General features: G+C 44.5%; 1 protein-coding gene across 1 annotated transcript in view; it reads left to right on the top strand.

Moving 5' to 3' along the window:
- Nucleotides 1-15,449, top strand: part of LOC309553570 (venom factor-like) — a 424,228-nt gene that overhangs the window by 366,685 nt on the left and 42,094 nt on the right. The window contains exons 29-31 of the mRNA XM_082254842.1: nucleotides 1,736-1,926; nucleotides 9,838-9,996; nucleotides 12,853-12,912. Coding sequence (XP_082110968.1) covers nucleotides 1,736-1,926; nucleotides 9,838-9,996; nucleotides 12,853-12,912 — 410 coding nt within the window. The remainder of the gene's footprint in view (nucleotides 1-1,735; nucleotides 1,927-9,837; nucleotides 9,997-12,852; nucleotides 12,913-15,449) is intronic.

Here is a 15,449-nt window from a genome sequence, read left to right as displayed (position 1 = left end):
CGGGGCTGACCGCCACAGTATATGTACTTGCGGCGGTCGGCAAGTGGTTATGGGGAAAATTATATAATTAAACCACCTGGTAATTGTGATTATGGGTAGCTGCTTCTCTCAATGGTCTATGACCCCATACACTATGCAGTAACAATCTAGAAAAATAGAGCTGCCATTATCCTATAAACATAAATACCAAAATGTGATACAAAATTAAAAATTCATTCACAAAACCAAAAAACTCCAATCTTCTCAGAAATCATTGCGTTTGCATCTGCTTCTCAAAATAAATAAATCGAATAAAATATACTGTGATATATTTCATCTTTCTTACATGTAACATAACAAATGTTCTAAATAAGACTCCTTATAGTGCAAGTGCAAAAGTCCATATAAAGTACATTTAAAATCTTCAAACAGCAAAATGCTCTTGTGTAGCAGTTCCTCTACACAAAAATGACTGGTGTTCTGTGTCAAAGAGATCCACCACAGCAATCCCCCAACTGCTGTTACCACCAGTGCCCTCACCAGGGACCGCACTCACCAATAGTAGTTGACTCCCTAAGCATACTGTATACTAAGGAAGGTCACAACAGCACTTGCATCACTGATCTTGTATTGTTTGTATCAACATTCAGAAACCAACACTTAACTTGCCCATATAGTTAGAAAAGAAAAACCGGCAAACCCTCTTTGCGCATCACCATTTTATTAAAAACCCATAAAGAAATAAAATATATTGTACTCACAAATAAAGTGCCTGCCTGGCACCTGCCAATGTTTGTGTGGAGTCACTGCAGCTCTGATCCACACTGGAGCCAGCATCCGTTTCAGACTGCAGAAGTGACGGAGCACTGGAAGTTCCTGTACCTACGCATTTCGTCACATCCAGGACTCTTTATGAGGACATCAGGGGTCTATTAGACCCCTGTCATAGAAGAGATGGTGGAATGAATGTTCCTACATCTCCACTGTGGGCACCCGTCTAGACTAATTACTGCAGTCCTGGGCTCACTGGATGAATAGGAGAGCCCCAGGAATCGCTGTGGGTGGTGGGGTGTTGTGTAAAAGTGATTAGCTGGTTGTAAAGCCGCTCAGATCACTTTTAACTGACGGGCAATTGCCATCTAAAAAATAATGCAGCTGCAGCTTTGATCCTGGTATAACAATTTGCTGTCCAGGACATTACTATACGTATGCTGGACTTCAAGTGGGCAAAGTGGGCCTGAATCCAAAATGTGAAGATCAGTAATCTATAGGGAACTTCTAGAAATTTTATTTATGTCTAAGCATTACCCTGAAACTTCCCTTTTGCCCTGAATTACTTCTGAACATAGCAGTACACTTCCTGAACCCCATAGCTATATGTCTGCAGTGTGGGATCATTCAAGACACTGCTGTCTCTGAGGGTCACCATGCAGAAGCAAGGTCCAGGGACAAGCCAGGGTCAGGACAGGTAGCATTAAGGAACAGGAAACAGGAAACTGGCACAGGATACATGGGAAAAGCTGCAGATCAGACAGCAACTGGCCAGTGCAACAGTTCAATTTAAATAGCCCATTTTGCACCAGTATTAGAAGCCTGTGCATCTGTGTGCGCTTTGGAACTTTATTTGTACTATGGAAAAAGTTTCCCTGATACCTTTTTACTTGTATGGTGAGAAGGCAGTTCAAAAGCCTGACAGCACTGGACCCTACTCCCAAAAAATGTACAAGCAGAAATTAATATATATTTTTTCTTTTAGACAAATCTCACTGGAATAACCTAAACAGTAAATTCTGGAATACCGAGGAATTTGGCAGATACATTTCTTTGGAGGCTACAGCTTACGCCCTGCTGACTCTCCTGCAAATTGAGGAGTATGATCTGGCAGATTCTGTTGCTAATTGGCTAATTAGATCACATTTTGATGGGCAGTATTACGGATCAACACAAGTAAGTAAGACTTCATGTATCTGTTTACTTAAAGCTGAACTCTAGGAAAACTGTTATATATACATATAACTTACATAATATGGAAGACATTTGACCTGTCAAAGGATTTATATTTCTGTCCATCCAGTCCTGGGACTTACACAGTAAGTCATATAGCAGTCTAGCAGAATAAGAGACCTTATATTTCTCTGTTATATTTAAAGCAAATCTCCACCTGCCACCCCATTTTTTTTCAACCGCACCTCATCCCCCCCCCCCCCCCCGGCTTACTGGGTGGTCTTTTTGTGTAGATCTTCAATATTCACCCACCTAGAGGATCCAGCTTTGTTTCACTGAGGTCCTCTTGTTCTCTGGCACCACTCAGTCCCACGCCAATATTACATCATCAAGAGGCCTTCCTGGTTCAGCCACCACGCTGATGATGTGTTGCTAGGTACGCTCCCCCTCTTCCTTTCTGAACAAAGTGCGAAATAAAGTGAGGTTCCTGATGAATCTGCCGAGATTCGAACCTTCTATGGCCCGATTTACACTAGTTGCATTTATTAGCTAGTTAACGCCTGCCCCATAGCAGATTTACTGCTACAGGGCAGCCGTTATGTGCAGAATCACGTATATATATGTGATTGTGCACTTCCTGGAAGGGGCTGCACGCTGTCGGCATGCTGCTTTTGCTGTGATTAATCACAGCAGAAGCCAATCACTGGATGCCAGCCAATGGATGTCAGCCAGCACCTGCTGATCACCAAAAAGAGACACTGGATGGAGCTCTGCCTATGTAAACTATACAGAGCTCCATCCTGACAGGGGGGATGTGATGGCATTTGTTTCCCTGAAAAGCAGGGAATAAAATCCATCACAACCCTTAATGAAAGCACCACAATAGTACACAAAAACACTGGTTAGGCATACATTTAACCCTTTGCTCACCCTAGATGTTTAACCCCTTCCCATCATCATTAGTACAGTGACAGTGCATATTTTTAGCATTGATCACTGTATTAGTATCACTAATTTCCACAAGAGTTTAAAAGTTTCAGATTGTCCGCCGTACCAATGCAGTTCCTCCATAAGTCGCTGATCGCGATCATTACTAGTATAAAATAAATACAAATTCCAGTAAATATATCATAGTTTGTAGACCCTGTAATGTTTGTGCAAACCAATTAATATATGCTTATTTGGATTTTTTTTTTTTTTTAACCAAAAATAGGTAGCAGAATACATATTTCCCTAAATGTATGAAAAAATGTATTGGATATGTTTTATAGCAAAAAGTAAAAAATATTGTTTATTTTATTTTTTTTTTGTTTTTGCTTTTTTTAAATTGTCAGTCTTTTTTTGTTTATAGCACAAAAATAAAAAAAAATGCACAGGTGATTAAATACAACTAAATGAAATCTGTATTTGTGGGGAAAAAAATAACATAAATTAAATTTATTTACAGCATTGGATGACTGCGCAATTGTCAGTTAAAGTAACAGTGCAGTATCACAAAAAAATGGCCTGGTCATGAAAGGGTAGAAATAGAAAAGAACAGGCGCCACTGTAGTAAGCCAAGACTTTACTGCATAACATAAACGATATAGTAACTTACATAAGGGATAGCTTTAGTCCATATTCTGTGTGGTGGTATTTCCTAGAGTGTATTCTCCAATATTCTGGCCGTCCTGCAGCCAGGAAGTGACGTTCTAGGAAGCTGAACCACGGAGCTGGTTAAACCGGAAGCCGCAATGGAGCGCAGGCCAACCGGAAGTGACGTAACGCGTTTCGGAGCATGCGTACTCGGCTCCTTCTTCAGACGTAGATGACCGCCATCTCTGTGGAAAGCTCCAGCCAAAACAAAGTAGAAATACGAAGTCAGTCATGTATTAGACAGAATGAGGAGGGGGTGTGTGGTAGCGGAGGCTGGATCCTCACTGAGTCATTCAGAGACGGCGGTTTCTCCTCATTCTGTCTTTCGCCACTGGCATTTTAATCTTACCTGAAAACCTGTAGCCAGTGCCTGGGGATCAGACAAGTCCTTTATGTGAGAGCTAAAAAGAAAAAGGAAAGAGCCCCCCGCCCCTGAATTGTTGAGCTTGACCCCATTTGGATTTAATCGGTGAAGCAGGTATATGCAAAGTATTAGCATCTTCAAGAGCAAGACAATCAATCTAAGGACCTCGGGAACTCGATCCATTTACCTTGGAGAATCCCGGTCTAGGGGGACCTGAGCCCAGCAGTCACCTTTTCCCTGACCTGGATGGTCATAAAGCACTACTGGTCTCTTTGTTATATGACATTTGAGACCCACCACATCTGGTGAGTTTACATCCTAATTTCTCCTTTGAAAGTCACCTTTGTGATTGGATCTCCTGGATCATTGGAGGATTCAGCACCAAGCACTGGCACTTTTCCCTGGCACTTTATTTGGACTTTTTATCACAGTCACTTTTGAACTACTTTGGACTTCACCTGGCACTATTAATACACTTATTGTTATTTATTTATATCTATATATACTGTCTTACTGTGCATTTTAAGGGCATATATTTTAACTTTTATGCTTTTAGATTGGTATTTATTCTTATTTGCATTTACCAGCAAGCGCTATATTATCCCTTTTAGCCAGGGGGTTTTCTTACTTAATCAACTATATCTATCTATAGCAGCTGCTCCGTTATTTAAACTAGTACATATCATATTAGGCACTCCTAGGCGTGAGGCATATTCTCTGACTATATACATCTACCTCCTCACAGTTTGTCTTCCTGCATTCAAATCCGATGCTGGACACTCTTGGCGCACCCCAGGTCTAATTCACTCTGAGAAAAGTTCTTCTCCCATCTGGACAACTGACATTGGACTCTTTCCTGCAGCATCTTGGAGGACCACAGCAACTCCTTTCTCAATTTATAGCCATCTTCCTTTCCAGACAATTTAGCCGGCGTCTCTGGAGTAGCAGCACTCATCTGCCCCGTCAGCATGCGGGCTTCTAGCGTGACTGAACGATCCATGACATTCCGAACGCTGATCGACACCCTCCATTTATTCTGAAACAGAGCCTTGGTGGGGACCAAGTCTGGGGCCAGTTCCGACCCGGAGTTGCCTGCTTGAGCATCAGTCTCCAGCACAATGAAAGGGCCCAGTTGGCTCCAAGTCAGCTTCACAGTACCCTTCATGCAAGCAATCTCTTCTGGCTGCATCACCCTTTCCTTGGCTCCCAATCTCCAGTCTTCCCACTCTTACGGCTGGGGCACTTTGCTCTTGTTTTACCCGCTCAAAGACCTGGTGTAGCTGAGGGTGTATCCCTTTTTGCGCTAAGTCTTCTTTCCCTAATAATGGGACCATTAATCTTCTTGCTAGGTCGGTGATAGTTCCAATCAGCACATAATTCCCCTCAGCACCAACTGCTGATTTTCCTGTTTGGATACACAACAGCCAGAGTGTCGAATGTTTTTATCTTCCCGGCCACAGCTGGCCCAAATGTGATCTTGATTGGAATGTATCCATGATAGGGAAATTTCTCAGTGCCAATTCCCCAGATTTTCAGTTCTTCTAGCTTGCGTAAGGGAACGTGTTTGTGTTAATGGAATGTGTTAAGGGAATTTGTCATAGAAGTCCCTATACAACAGGGTGTCCTGTGCCCCAGTGTCCAGCAATGCCTTGGTATAGATGACTGCCACTTGCACAGATACTATGGGAGAGGGCCCTACCTGTCTAGCAGTTCATATGGTTTCTTTGGACTGGCTTAACTTTAGTTTGGTTTCAATCTCTGTTGAGAGGACCTTATGGCAGCCTTGGGAAGTGGAGAAGCATTGACTCTCTGGGTCTGTTTTCCCAATCAGGCTGGTGGGTCACTCAACTTGGGTGAGAGTGTGATTACTCTAAGCCGTCCTCTGGTGCCTCAATTAAATTTTCTCACTCTTCCCATCTTAGGAACTCTTGACTTTGTTAGGGTTCTCAGCTGCCTCCTTCACTGATACCCCTTGAAATTTTCCGCCTTCTGGGCCAGGATCAGTTTCTGTAATGCCTTCAGCACTTTTGCCATAAGATCTGGATCATTCTTCTTCTGAGGGCACTGTTCCTTTAAATGTCCCAGCCCTCTGCAACAAAAGCATTTCCTGGAGTCAGGCCTCACCAACTGCATCAGGTTCTGAGCTCCCATGGCCTGAAGCAAAGTATGTTGCATTTTGTCTTGAACTTCAACAACCTGTGCGAATAACTCAACTGGGGCTGCTTCACTGACAGACTGCACAACAGGGGAGGCAGTACACCCCCCCCCCAGCTCCATCTCCTCCTCACTGTCTTCCTCAAGGATACATTTCTCCACTTGAGCTGCTTGAGCTGACACCTTCTCCCCCTTGGAGCTAACCTCAATCTCCCTAGATCCTTAATTCTTTTCATCCTGCAGAGCCTCTTCTTTTACTACTTTCACCATTTCAGGGTAGGTAGGGGCCACTTGAGTCCCTTTGAGTAATAACCGTTGCACAATTGGGTGGTTGGGTCTGGTGCCTTGCAGAATTTATTCCAATCTGACCTTGACAGCATCCCGGAGTCAATCCCCTTCTTCAGGATGATCTGGTGAAAGATCCAATCCACTCTGATGACATAATCAAACACCCTTTCTCCTTTACACTGGTGAGTGTGCTCAAACTTATGCATAAAATCAGGGAGCTTTTCTACTTTACCCTAGACCACACACAGAGCATTGATGTAGTCCATAGTAACACATTCTGGTTTTTCCCTTCTCAGGCTCCGGATAATGTCTGCAGCTTGGCTTTAGAGACTGTCATTGATCCTGTGCCTCTTCTTCAACTTGGGCACAATCCATTCTTCCACAGCTTGTATGGTCTGATCCATTTAACTTTCAAACCCCCTCCTCTCCTCTAGGAGTAGGGATGCGTTCTGAGATGTACTGAAGCCTCCTGAACCCTTGATGGGCAGAGATGGCACTGCTCAATACCAGGCTCTCAGCTAGCTTACTCGTGTCTGTGTAAAAAGAGGCAAGTGGCAAGCCGACGGCTTGGGTTTCAGCTTCCTCTGATACTGGGCTCACTCACCCAAACTGAGAGCGTTACTCTTCCAAGTCTCCTGTTGACAGTAATGGTTTTACCTGGGCTTCCAACCCCTCAGCCAAGCTCACGGCATCCTTCTGAAAGCAAACAGATATATTCTACCACCATTTCAGCAGGACATAGGTACAGTCTAGTTCAGGCTCAGTCTTCAGGTCCACGAGGTGGACCCCTTGCACTGGTACAGCATTTTTCACCAGCTGTACCTCCCTCTCAGTCTAGTCGACTCTGGTATATCCACTACTGTGAAAAGTTACAATCGACTGCCTTACTCCTGGCCCCAGGCTGTTCCTGAAGCGTCTTTTTTTAATCTGCTCTTGACTCGCTACATGACTTGCTAGGACATCCCATGAGGGGAATTTCAAACGAACCCCCAAATGTAGCGCCCATCCCCCCCTCCCGTGAGGGCCGCTTAAAGATGCTATACTCCAATGGTTGCCCTGACTTTGTAAGTCTTCTGACACCTCTGACACCCTGGGTTCAGACATTTTAGTAGGGAGATATGAATGCAGACACAGGATATTTCAAAGCCAACCAAATACTTGCAGTAATTTAGTTCCAGTATAGATGGATCAAACCAGAAAAATACGATTTATATTGTACTTTTAAATGAACAGTCAAATAAAGGATTCACAGTAACTATCAGAAACAACAAAATAACAATGACCAATTATGGTGTATGGCTGCAGGTCAGAAAGAGGGTAGGAGAATGACCAATTCTGAAGTCAAACTACTCCCTGCTTCCTCCTGACACTGCAGCCCCTTTTAGCTCAAATCAGTTAATGCAACCTGGTACGATATACCCAATAAAACAACCTTAGTCTCTGAGTGTAAGAGAGCTCCTAGGTGGTATGGTGGCCAATTGAATGTCCAGATGATCTGCAAAGCAGGTGCCGATGACGATCTTCCAACTGTCACCAGGCCGTCCACACAACAGATGTGTCCACAGCCGCTCACTGGAGGCTCTCTCTCTCTCTCTTTGCTGCCCAAACTGCAGCTCTGACTCCCTCTGCCTGACCGTCTGGATTGGTGCTCCCAGGTGAAGGCCATGGTCCCAAGAACCAACTCCTCCCCAACATAGGCTATTTATTACCTCTCCCATCGTTCTGCTTTCTCCCTCCAGCCGGCTGGAGTTTGTAGTCCACAATGATCAGTCCCCAGTGTGAAGCCAGGCTCCATTGACTACATGTCACAAGATTCCCCACTCTTTTCCAGGTTCTCACTCACTTTTCATTTGGGATGTGACAGAACAGAGTCCCGGCTGAGCACTAGGGGAGTGGCCTCACTGTGGCAGATGATGTAAAGTGTCCCCTAACACCGCTGGCAATTTAGCCAGCTCCTGGCTACATAAATAATTCAGAAATGTGTTATTCTGTGTTTTCTTAACTGCCTGAAGTTCAATAAATAATGAGCTGTACCTAGAGTTGTTTTAATGCCCCCTGCTTTATAAAGCTGAAGTATTTTCTAAAATAATTATGAAAAAAATAAGTATGAAGCAAATAATAATTGAATAAAAACATAGATAGTGAAAGTTGTAGTTAGTGTAGTGTCCCCTTGTGATGGTTCTCAGCGTATAAGTTTCCCCTTACATTCGAAGTAAGCGTAATAGAGCCCCTGTACATTAGTGATCAGTGAGATAAGGACCTCCTCAACTTGGTAATCAGTGGGAAGAATGTCCCTCTTAGAGGCAACTGAAAAGTAGCTTTTTTGACACCACTGACATTGATGTTATTGGTTTCTTACTTGAGAGACACAAGGAGAGGCTCAACTTTTTCTGTTGTGATCTGCCAAAACTACTCAGGCACCATTTGGCAAAAAAATCAGTAAGGCTCCATTTATACCTAGGTAATTCAGATCGCGCAACAACCACGGAAAAAATCACACTACGTTTGGGGTGCCATCAACAAGTAATGGCATCGCAATTGCGTCCCGCATTTTGGCTAGATCTGAATTGCCTAGGTGTAAATGGAGCCCTAGGAAATGTTTTTTGCTGAAGGAACCCCTAGCATTTATTGGAGGAACCCAAAGGTACCATGTAATCCTTGTTGAGAAAGGCTAATTATTTGAAAGACATATGTAGATGCTCAACGTTTACCACAAGAATGACTCTTTTGTGTCCTGCCAAAACTGTGCAGGCACCATTAGGAAGAAGTTCCATCAGAAACTGTTCCCTGCTGAAGGAACCCACTAGCAATCTCTAGAGAAATTCTAAGGCCCCTTTCACACAGGCTTTCCGATCAAGTCTGACTGTCAGTTTTTCAGGCGGACCTGATCGGATGCTCCATGCACCACTATGGAGCAGCGGATGTCAGCGGTAACATGTTCGCTGACACCCACTGCTATCTGATCCAATCCTGTCTGTGAAATCTAGACGAATGGAAACCCTATTTTTCATCCATCTGGAGGATCGGATCAGGTAGGATTGGATGAAAACGGACAGGCGGTCCATTATTATCCGATCTCCCGTAGAGGAGAAGGGGGATCTGGCAGGTCTGTCTCTGCATAGTAAGCGGAGACGGACCTGTCATCCGCATGCTCAGCAGGGATTGGCGGATCGATCCCCGCTGAGAAAAACGGAGTCCGCCGGGCGGAAAGCCTGTGTGTAAGAACCCTAAGGTTTTAAGAAATCCTTGTTGAGAAAGGCTAATCTACTAGTACTTAGTCAAATTCAACTGGATTTGTTCTCTAATGTTTAAAGAAGTTTTGCCACTCCTCCAACTAGTTTACTAATTGCTGTAAAATTTTTGTCATGAACATATCACATTATTTACATACCTTCCTCAGCAATTTGACAACAATTTACACCTTTTGCCTTGTAACTCAAACAATAACACCTGTCCCATCTGCCTGTGTCTAGACAACCATCATGCTGTTTGAAGCTTTGGCCAAGTACCAAGAGGCCAGGGAAAATAGGATGGTGTTGGACATGGATATATCTGTTCACCTTCCGGAAAGGAAAGACCCTACTAAATACCGCCTCAATCTGAAAAATAATCTAAATGCCCGATCTGATGAGGTAAGACGCATGTAAAAGTTTTGTAAGCAGTATTTGCAATGGCATGTTACTTTTATCTAAAGTATAAGAACCTTCATGTTATTTTTATCTGTAGTATGAGAACCTTAACCCCTTCCTGCTGCCGAAAAATGAAAAGAAAAATGCTCCGCTCGTGACAAAGGCTAACCGCCGAATGCCTGCTCTGCCTTTTGACAGTTTGCCGGTCAGCCTTCCTTGTCTCCTGTCTTTAATTTTGACACTTTTTTTGGGGAATAGGTAGGGGTACAATGTAAAGATTACAGAGAGAAAGTCGTTTAGGTGTACACAATCCAACAGTTAGAGGTCGGTGCACGTCAGATCCGCAATCCCGACAGCAATTTTCACATGAAAGATGAAAGACTGCACTCCGACATAAATCATGAGACTGCACTCCGACATAAATTCATAAATCCATAAAACAGACAGACATCAAGGACACTAACCAAATAGTTGACGTGTTTCACAAAATCACATTCACTTAATCATATGTACCCCATACTCATTCACACAGGAAGGGGGCCAGGAACTGGGGCCCCCCTTGTTAAAGAGGGCTTCCAGATTCCAAAAAGCCCCCAGCTGCAGACCCTCACAACCACATTCCAGGGTTGTCAGGAAGAGGCCCTTGTCCCATCAACATGGGGTCAAGGTGCTTTGGGATGGGGGGGGGGCAGAGCACCACCCCAAAGCACCTCCCCATGTTGAGGCCATGTGGGCCGGTATGGTTCAGGAGGGGGGGGGGCTTGCTCATCCCCCCCACTTCCTAACCTGCTGGGCTGCATGCTCAGATAAGGGCCTTGTATGGATTAGGTGGGGGAGCCCATGCCATTTTCTTTTACATTTTTGTATTGCGAGCAATGGTATGGTATTGCCGGCAATTTAAATGTAATTTTGTTTTCTTTATAAATGCCAGTTTTTACTCTGTTACAAAAAAGAAATGTCAGTTTTGCAGCAGCAGGTTCTATGCGTGGTACAGATGCCCCACTTTACAGGCAGCCCTGGAGGACCCCCTAGGCACTGTATTTAAAGGAATTTTTCATTTTTATTATTTCACTTTAAGCAACATTTAAATCACTGCTCCTGTAAAAAAAAACAATTCCTTTTGGAAAAAAAATTGCATTTATACATGTCCCCCAGGGCAGTACCCTTTTTATGGCCAATAACATGCATATAAGCTTTCAAAATAGAGACTTTTGAATTTAAAAATTTCTGGTCCCATAGACTTTAATGGGGTTCAGGGTTTGGGTCCGACCTTTTACAATGTTTCAGAGTTCTGACGCTAAACAAACCGGGGGGGAGGGGGATTCAGCCTAACTCTATTAGTAATTCGTTAGTGAGTTTTAGTAGGGCAGTTTCATTCAGTGGAGTGTAGTAGGCGAAAGCCAAACTGTAAGGGGTCAAGAAGATTGTTGTCAGTGAGGAAGGAGCTCAGATGGTGGAAATTAAACGTTCTAAAAGTTTAGAGGTAAACGAGAGCAAGAAAATAGGTCTTAAGTTGTTCAGACTGGTGGGGTCCAGTGAGGGCTTTTTTGGGAAGGGGGTGACCAGCACATGTTTTAGAGGAGAGGGGAAAGTGTCAGTAGAGAGGGAGAGATTGAAGATTTGAGTGAGGGAGAATAGGATAGAAGAAGAGGCTGACTGTAGTAGTTGTGAGCCAAAAGGGTCCAGTAGACAGATGGTAAGGCAAGCTTCTATGAAAACCAAGCTAGGTATTGGTGGTGGATGACTCTGGTCTCTGCAAAACATCGATGGGACCTCCAGGAAGGGTCTTCTACTGAAGATGAACACTGCAACTTAGTCACTTCAGGCCCAGGAGTTTTGGCCTAGCATGCAGCATCAGCCCACAGCGCTGGCTTCCTGCTTGTCTCACAGCGTCATCTCAAGAGAGTGAGCCTGGCTCCTCCCTTCCTTTATAAAGCTTCCCCCAGAAGGCTGTGCGGTGAGGCAGTGCACCCTGGTACTCCAAGAGAATTATGGATGATATAGTCTGTTAAACAGGAAATCACAGAGCAGATGCAATGTGTCATTTTGGCCACTAGATGGAGCCGAGTTCCTTCCAAATGTCAAACAGTCATCTTTATGCATATTGAAACCCCGCTACACAAGGTATGTTAAGTGAGAAAGATATCTGTGCAGCGAAGATGTCCCAAGAATTGCATCAATCTTGTTTTTGAAGTGATTTGCAATCAGTGAGAGAGTTACTGGGTGGAGTTGGTGGTAGAGAAAGTAGAGAGGTAAAAGTAGAGAAGAGACAGCGAAGACTGAACTGGTAAAAAAAAGAATTGATTTAGAACCACTTTAAGTGCCGGGTCACACTTGTGCGAAGCGGGAAGGCTGCGAATTCGCAGCCTGTTCCCGCATCGCAAAAGCACATCTGGCAGTTCACACTGCCATATGCGATACACAGGGGGTGTCAATGAAATGTTAATGACATCCCCAGTTTGATCGCATATCGCAGTGCGATCTGATAGTTCACACAGGATCGGATCGCACAAGTGTGAACCACTGTGTGATCCGATCCTGATGTGGCTGAAAAAAAGGGCCATGTGCGACTTTTGTGCGGGTGCAGTGCGAATTTAGCCATACAAAGTGTATGGCTGAATTCGCACTGCACATCCGATCGCATGTAATGAAGGAGCAGTGCACTCCGATATTACATGCGATTGCCGCACACGCTATAGTGTGAACCGGCACAAAGGCTAAGAATAAGGGACCGATGTGAACTCACATGATGGAGCAGGTTTGAGCAGAGAAGTCTCCATAAATAGTAGATAACACATGGTAAAGCTTTTACATTTAGAATATAACCATGATGAAATGTGATATCTTTTCTCCCTGCAGACAAACATAAATAGTGATTTTGTGGTGAAGGCAACGGGGAAGGGACGAGCTTCTCTAACAGTGAGTTTATTGATTTTTTACTACAGTTTGTCACATGTCTTGTATTAGAATATCTTACTGTCTTAGATATCTTAATGGGCTACATACACTGGCTGTGGCAAAAGCGAATATTAGTAACCTAGCCTTTTAGCAGATTTTCAAATTGTTTTTTAATGCCAAAGGTTGTTTACAAGGGGAAATGGGATAATATTTATAATATTCTGCAGGACACTAAGCCCTTCTAAACGATTATCAGAGACCTTCTATTATTATACTGCTGGACCACTTTCTGCCAATTTATATCTTTACAGAAATAGCATGGAAAGTTCTCTTAGTGCATGGAGAGTAACCCCAAAAATTTGTGAAGATAGACCCCAGCAATGTGTAGTCTTCCAGTATACCACCAAATGTGTCGACCTGCCATTTCCTTCTAAGTTTCCTTGCAGCCCTAAGGTTCCTCTAGAGCAGTGATGGCACACCTTGGCACCCCAGATGTTTTAGAACTACATTTCCCATAATGCTCAACTACACTTCAGAATGCATGAGTATCATGGGAAATGTAGTTCCAAAATATCTTGGGTGTCAAGGTTCGCCATCACTGCTCTAGAGGTTGCTTGGGCTTCCTTGAGCCAAGCTAATTGACCTCCCATTTCATGATGTCTGCTTAATTCTGTGCCAGTGCCACTTGACAGACCTAGCTGCATGACACCAAGGATCGTTTTAGCTGCCTGTAAGGGTGGGCATTCCTCCCACTGATCACCCTTGTAAGGGGCATTTTTTCCACTGGCCACCAGTATACTGGGCAGTCTTCCCACTGACCACGAATGTAAGGGGCATTTGTCCATGAGTTAGTTTTAATTAATTCGTTTTAGCAGGAGTTCCCTGAGGTCTGGAAATGATTTGAAGGGTTCACCTCGGTAAAAAAAAAAGGTTGAGAAATGCTGGTATAGACCTACAAGAACACTTTAACGCAGTTTAGAAAAATTAAAGTGGTTTTAAACCCTTACATATAGAGTTGAGCGAACACCTGGATGTCCGGGTTTGGCCGAACTTGAAAAAAAAGTCCAGGTTTGTGACCCGAACTTAACCCGAACTTTACCCCGGTCCCCAACCCCATTGAAGTCAATGGTGACCCAAACTTTTTAGCACTAAAATGGCTCTAAAAAAAACATGGAAACGGCTAGAGGGCTGCAAATGGCAGCAAAATCTTCTTAAGAGCATGGCAAGTGCTCTGCAAACAAATGTGGATAGGGAAATAACTTAAAATAACATAACAAACATAAAAATAAAAAATAATCATCTTGATCTAGGAGGACGAGGCCCATAAGGAGTAGGAGGTTGAGGTGGTGGTGGATGTGACGGTGTAGGTGGAAGCGGCGGTGGAGGAGGACGAGGTAGCCAACACTGGTTTTTGTTTTTCATTTAAAATTTATTTTTAAATTAGGGTATACCCCAAAAGAGTGAGAAAGATCAAAAATACAACAATGGCTGGGTAAGGCCGGTAATGTCTATTCTGCACAAGGTACGGACAAGTCCTGTGGGATCTATGCCTGGTTCATTTTAATGAACGTGAGCTTGTCCACATTGGCTCTGGACAGGCGGCTGCACTTGTCTGTGATAACGCCCCCAGCCGTGCTAAATACGCGTTCAGATAATACACTGGCTGCAGGGCAGGCCAGCACCTCCAAGGCGTAAAGGGCAAGCTCAGGCCATGTGCCAAATTTGGAGACCCGGAAGTTGAAGGGGGCAGACCCGTCATTCAGTACGTTTAGGCGTGTGCACACATACTGCTCCACCATGTTGGTGAAATGCTGCCTCCTGCTAAGACGTTCCATATCAGCTGGTGGTGCTGGTTGTTGTGGCGTGTTGACAAAGCTTTTCCACATTTTGGCCATGCTAACCCTGCCTTCTGAGGTACTGGCGATGTCCTGGCTGCATTGGCGACCTCTTCCTCCCCCTCTGCCTTGGCCTTGTGCTTCCACTGTGCCCCTGCTGTCAGGTGGGAATGCCACCAGCAGCGCATCTACCAGCGCGCGCTTGTACTCGCGCATCTACCGATCATGCTCCAGTGAGGGAATTAAGGACAGTACGTTGTCCTTGTAATGGGGATCCAGCAGCGTGGCCACCCAGTAATCAGCACAAGTTACAATGTGGGAAACTCGGCGGTCGTTACGGAGACACTGCAGCATGTAATCGCTCATGTGTGCCAGGCTGCCCAGAGCCAACGAAAAGCTGTCCTCTGTGGGAGGTGTATCGTCTGTGTCCCCTGTATCCCCCCAGCCACGCACCAGTGATGGCCATGAGCTGGCCTGGGTGCCACCCTGCTGTGAACATGGTTCCATCTCCTCCTCCATCTCCTCCTCCTCATCCTCGTCATCCTCCAGAACTGTCCCCCTGCTGGACAATTGTGTACCTGGCATTTGTGGGTGCAGGAACCCACCCTCAGAGCCACTTGTGAATGACTTCCCTGAAAGCCTTGGAAATTATACCTCTTCCTCCTCCTCCTCCTCCTCCTCCTGTGCCACATCCTCTTCCATCATCGCCTGAAGCGTTTTTTA

This window comes from Pelophylax lessonae, assembly GCF_965119305.1.
Source record: "Pelophylax lessonae genome assembly, chromosome: 4".
Classification (NCBI taxonomy): Eukaryota; Metazoa; Chordata; class Amphibia; order Anura; family Ranidae; genus Pelophylax; species Pelophylax lessonae.
Note: the sequence above shows the minus strand (reverse complement) of the source record. Positions and strands in the feature narration are given on the sequence as shown.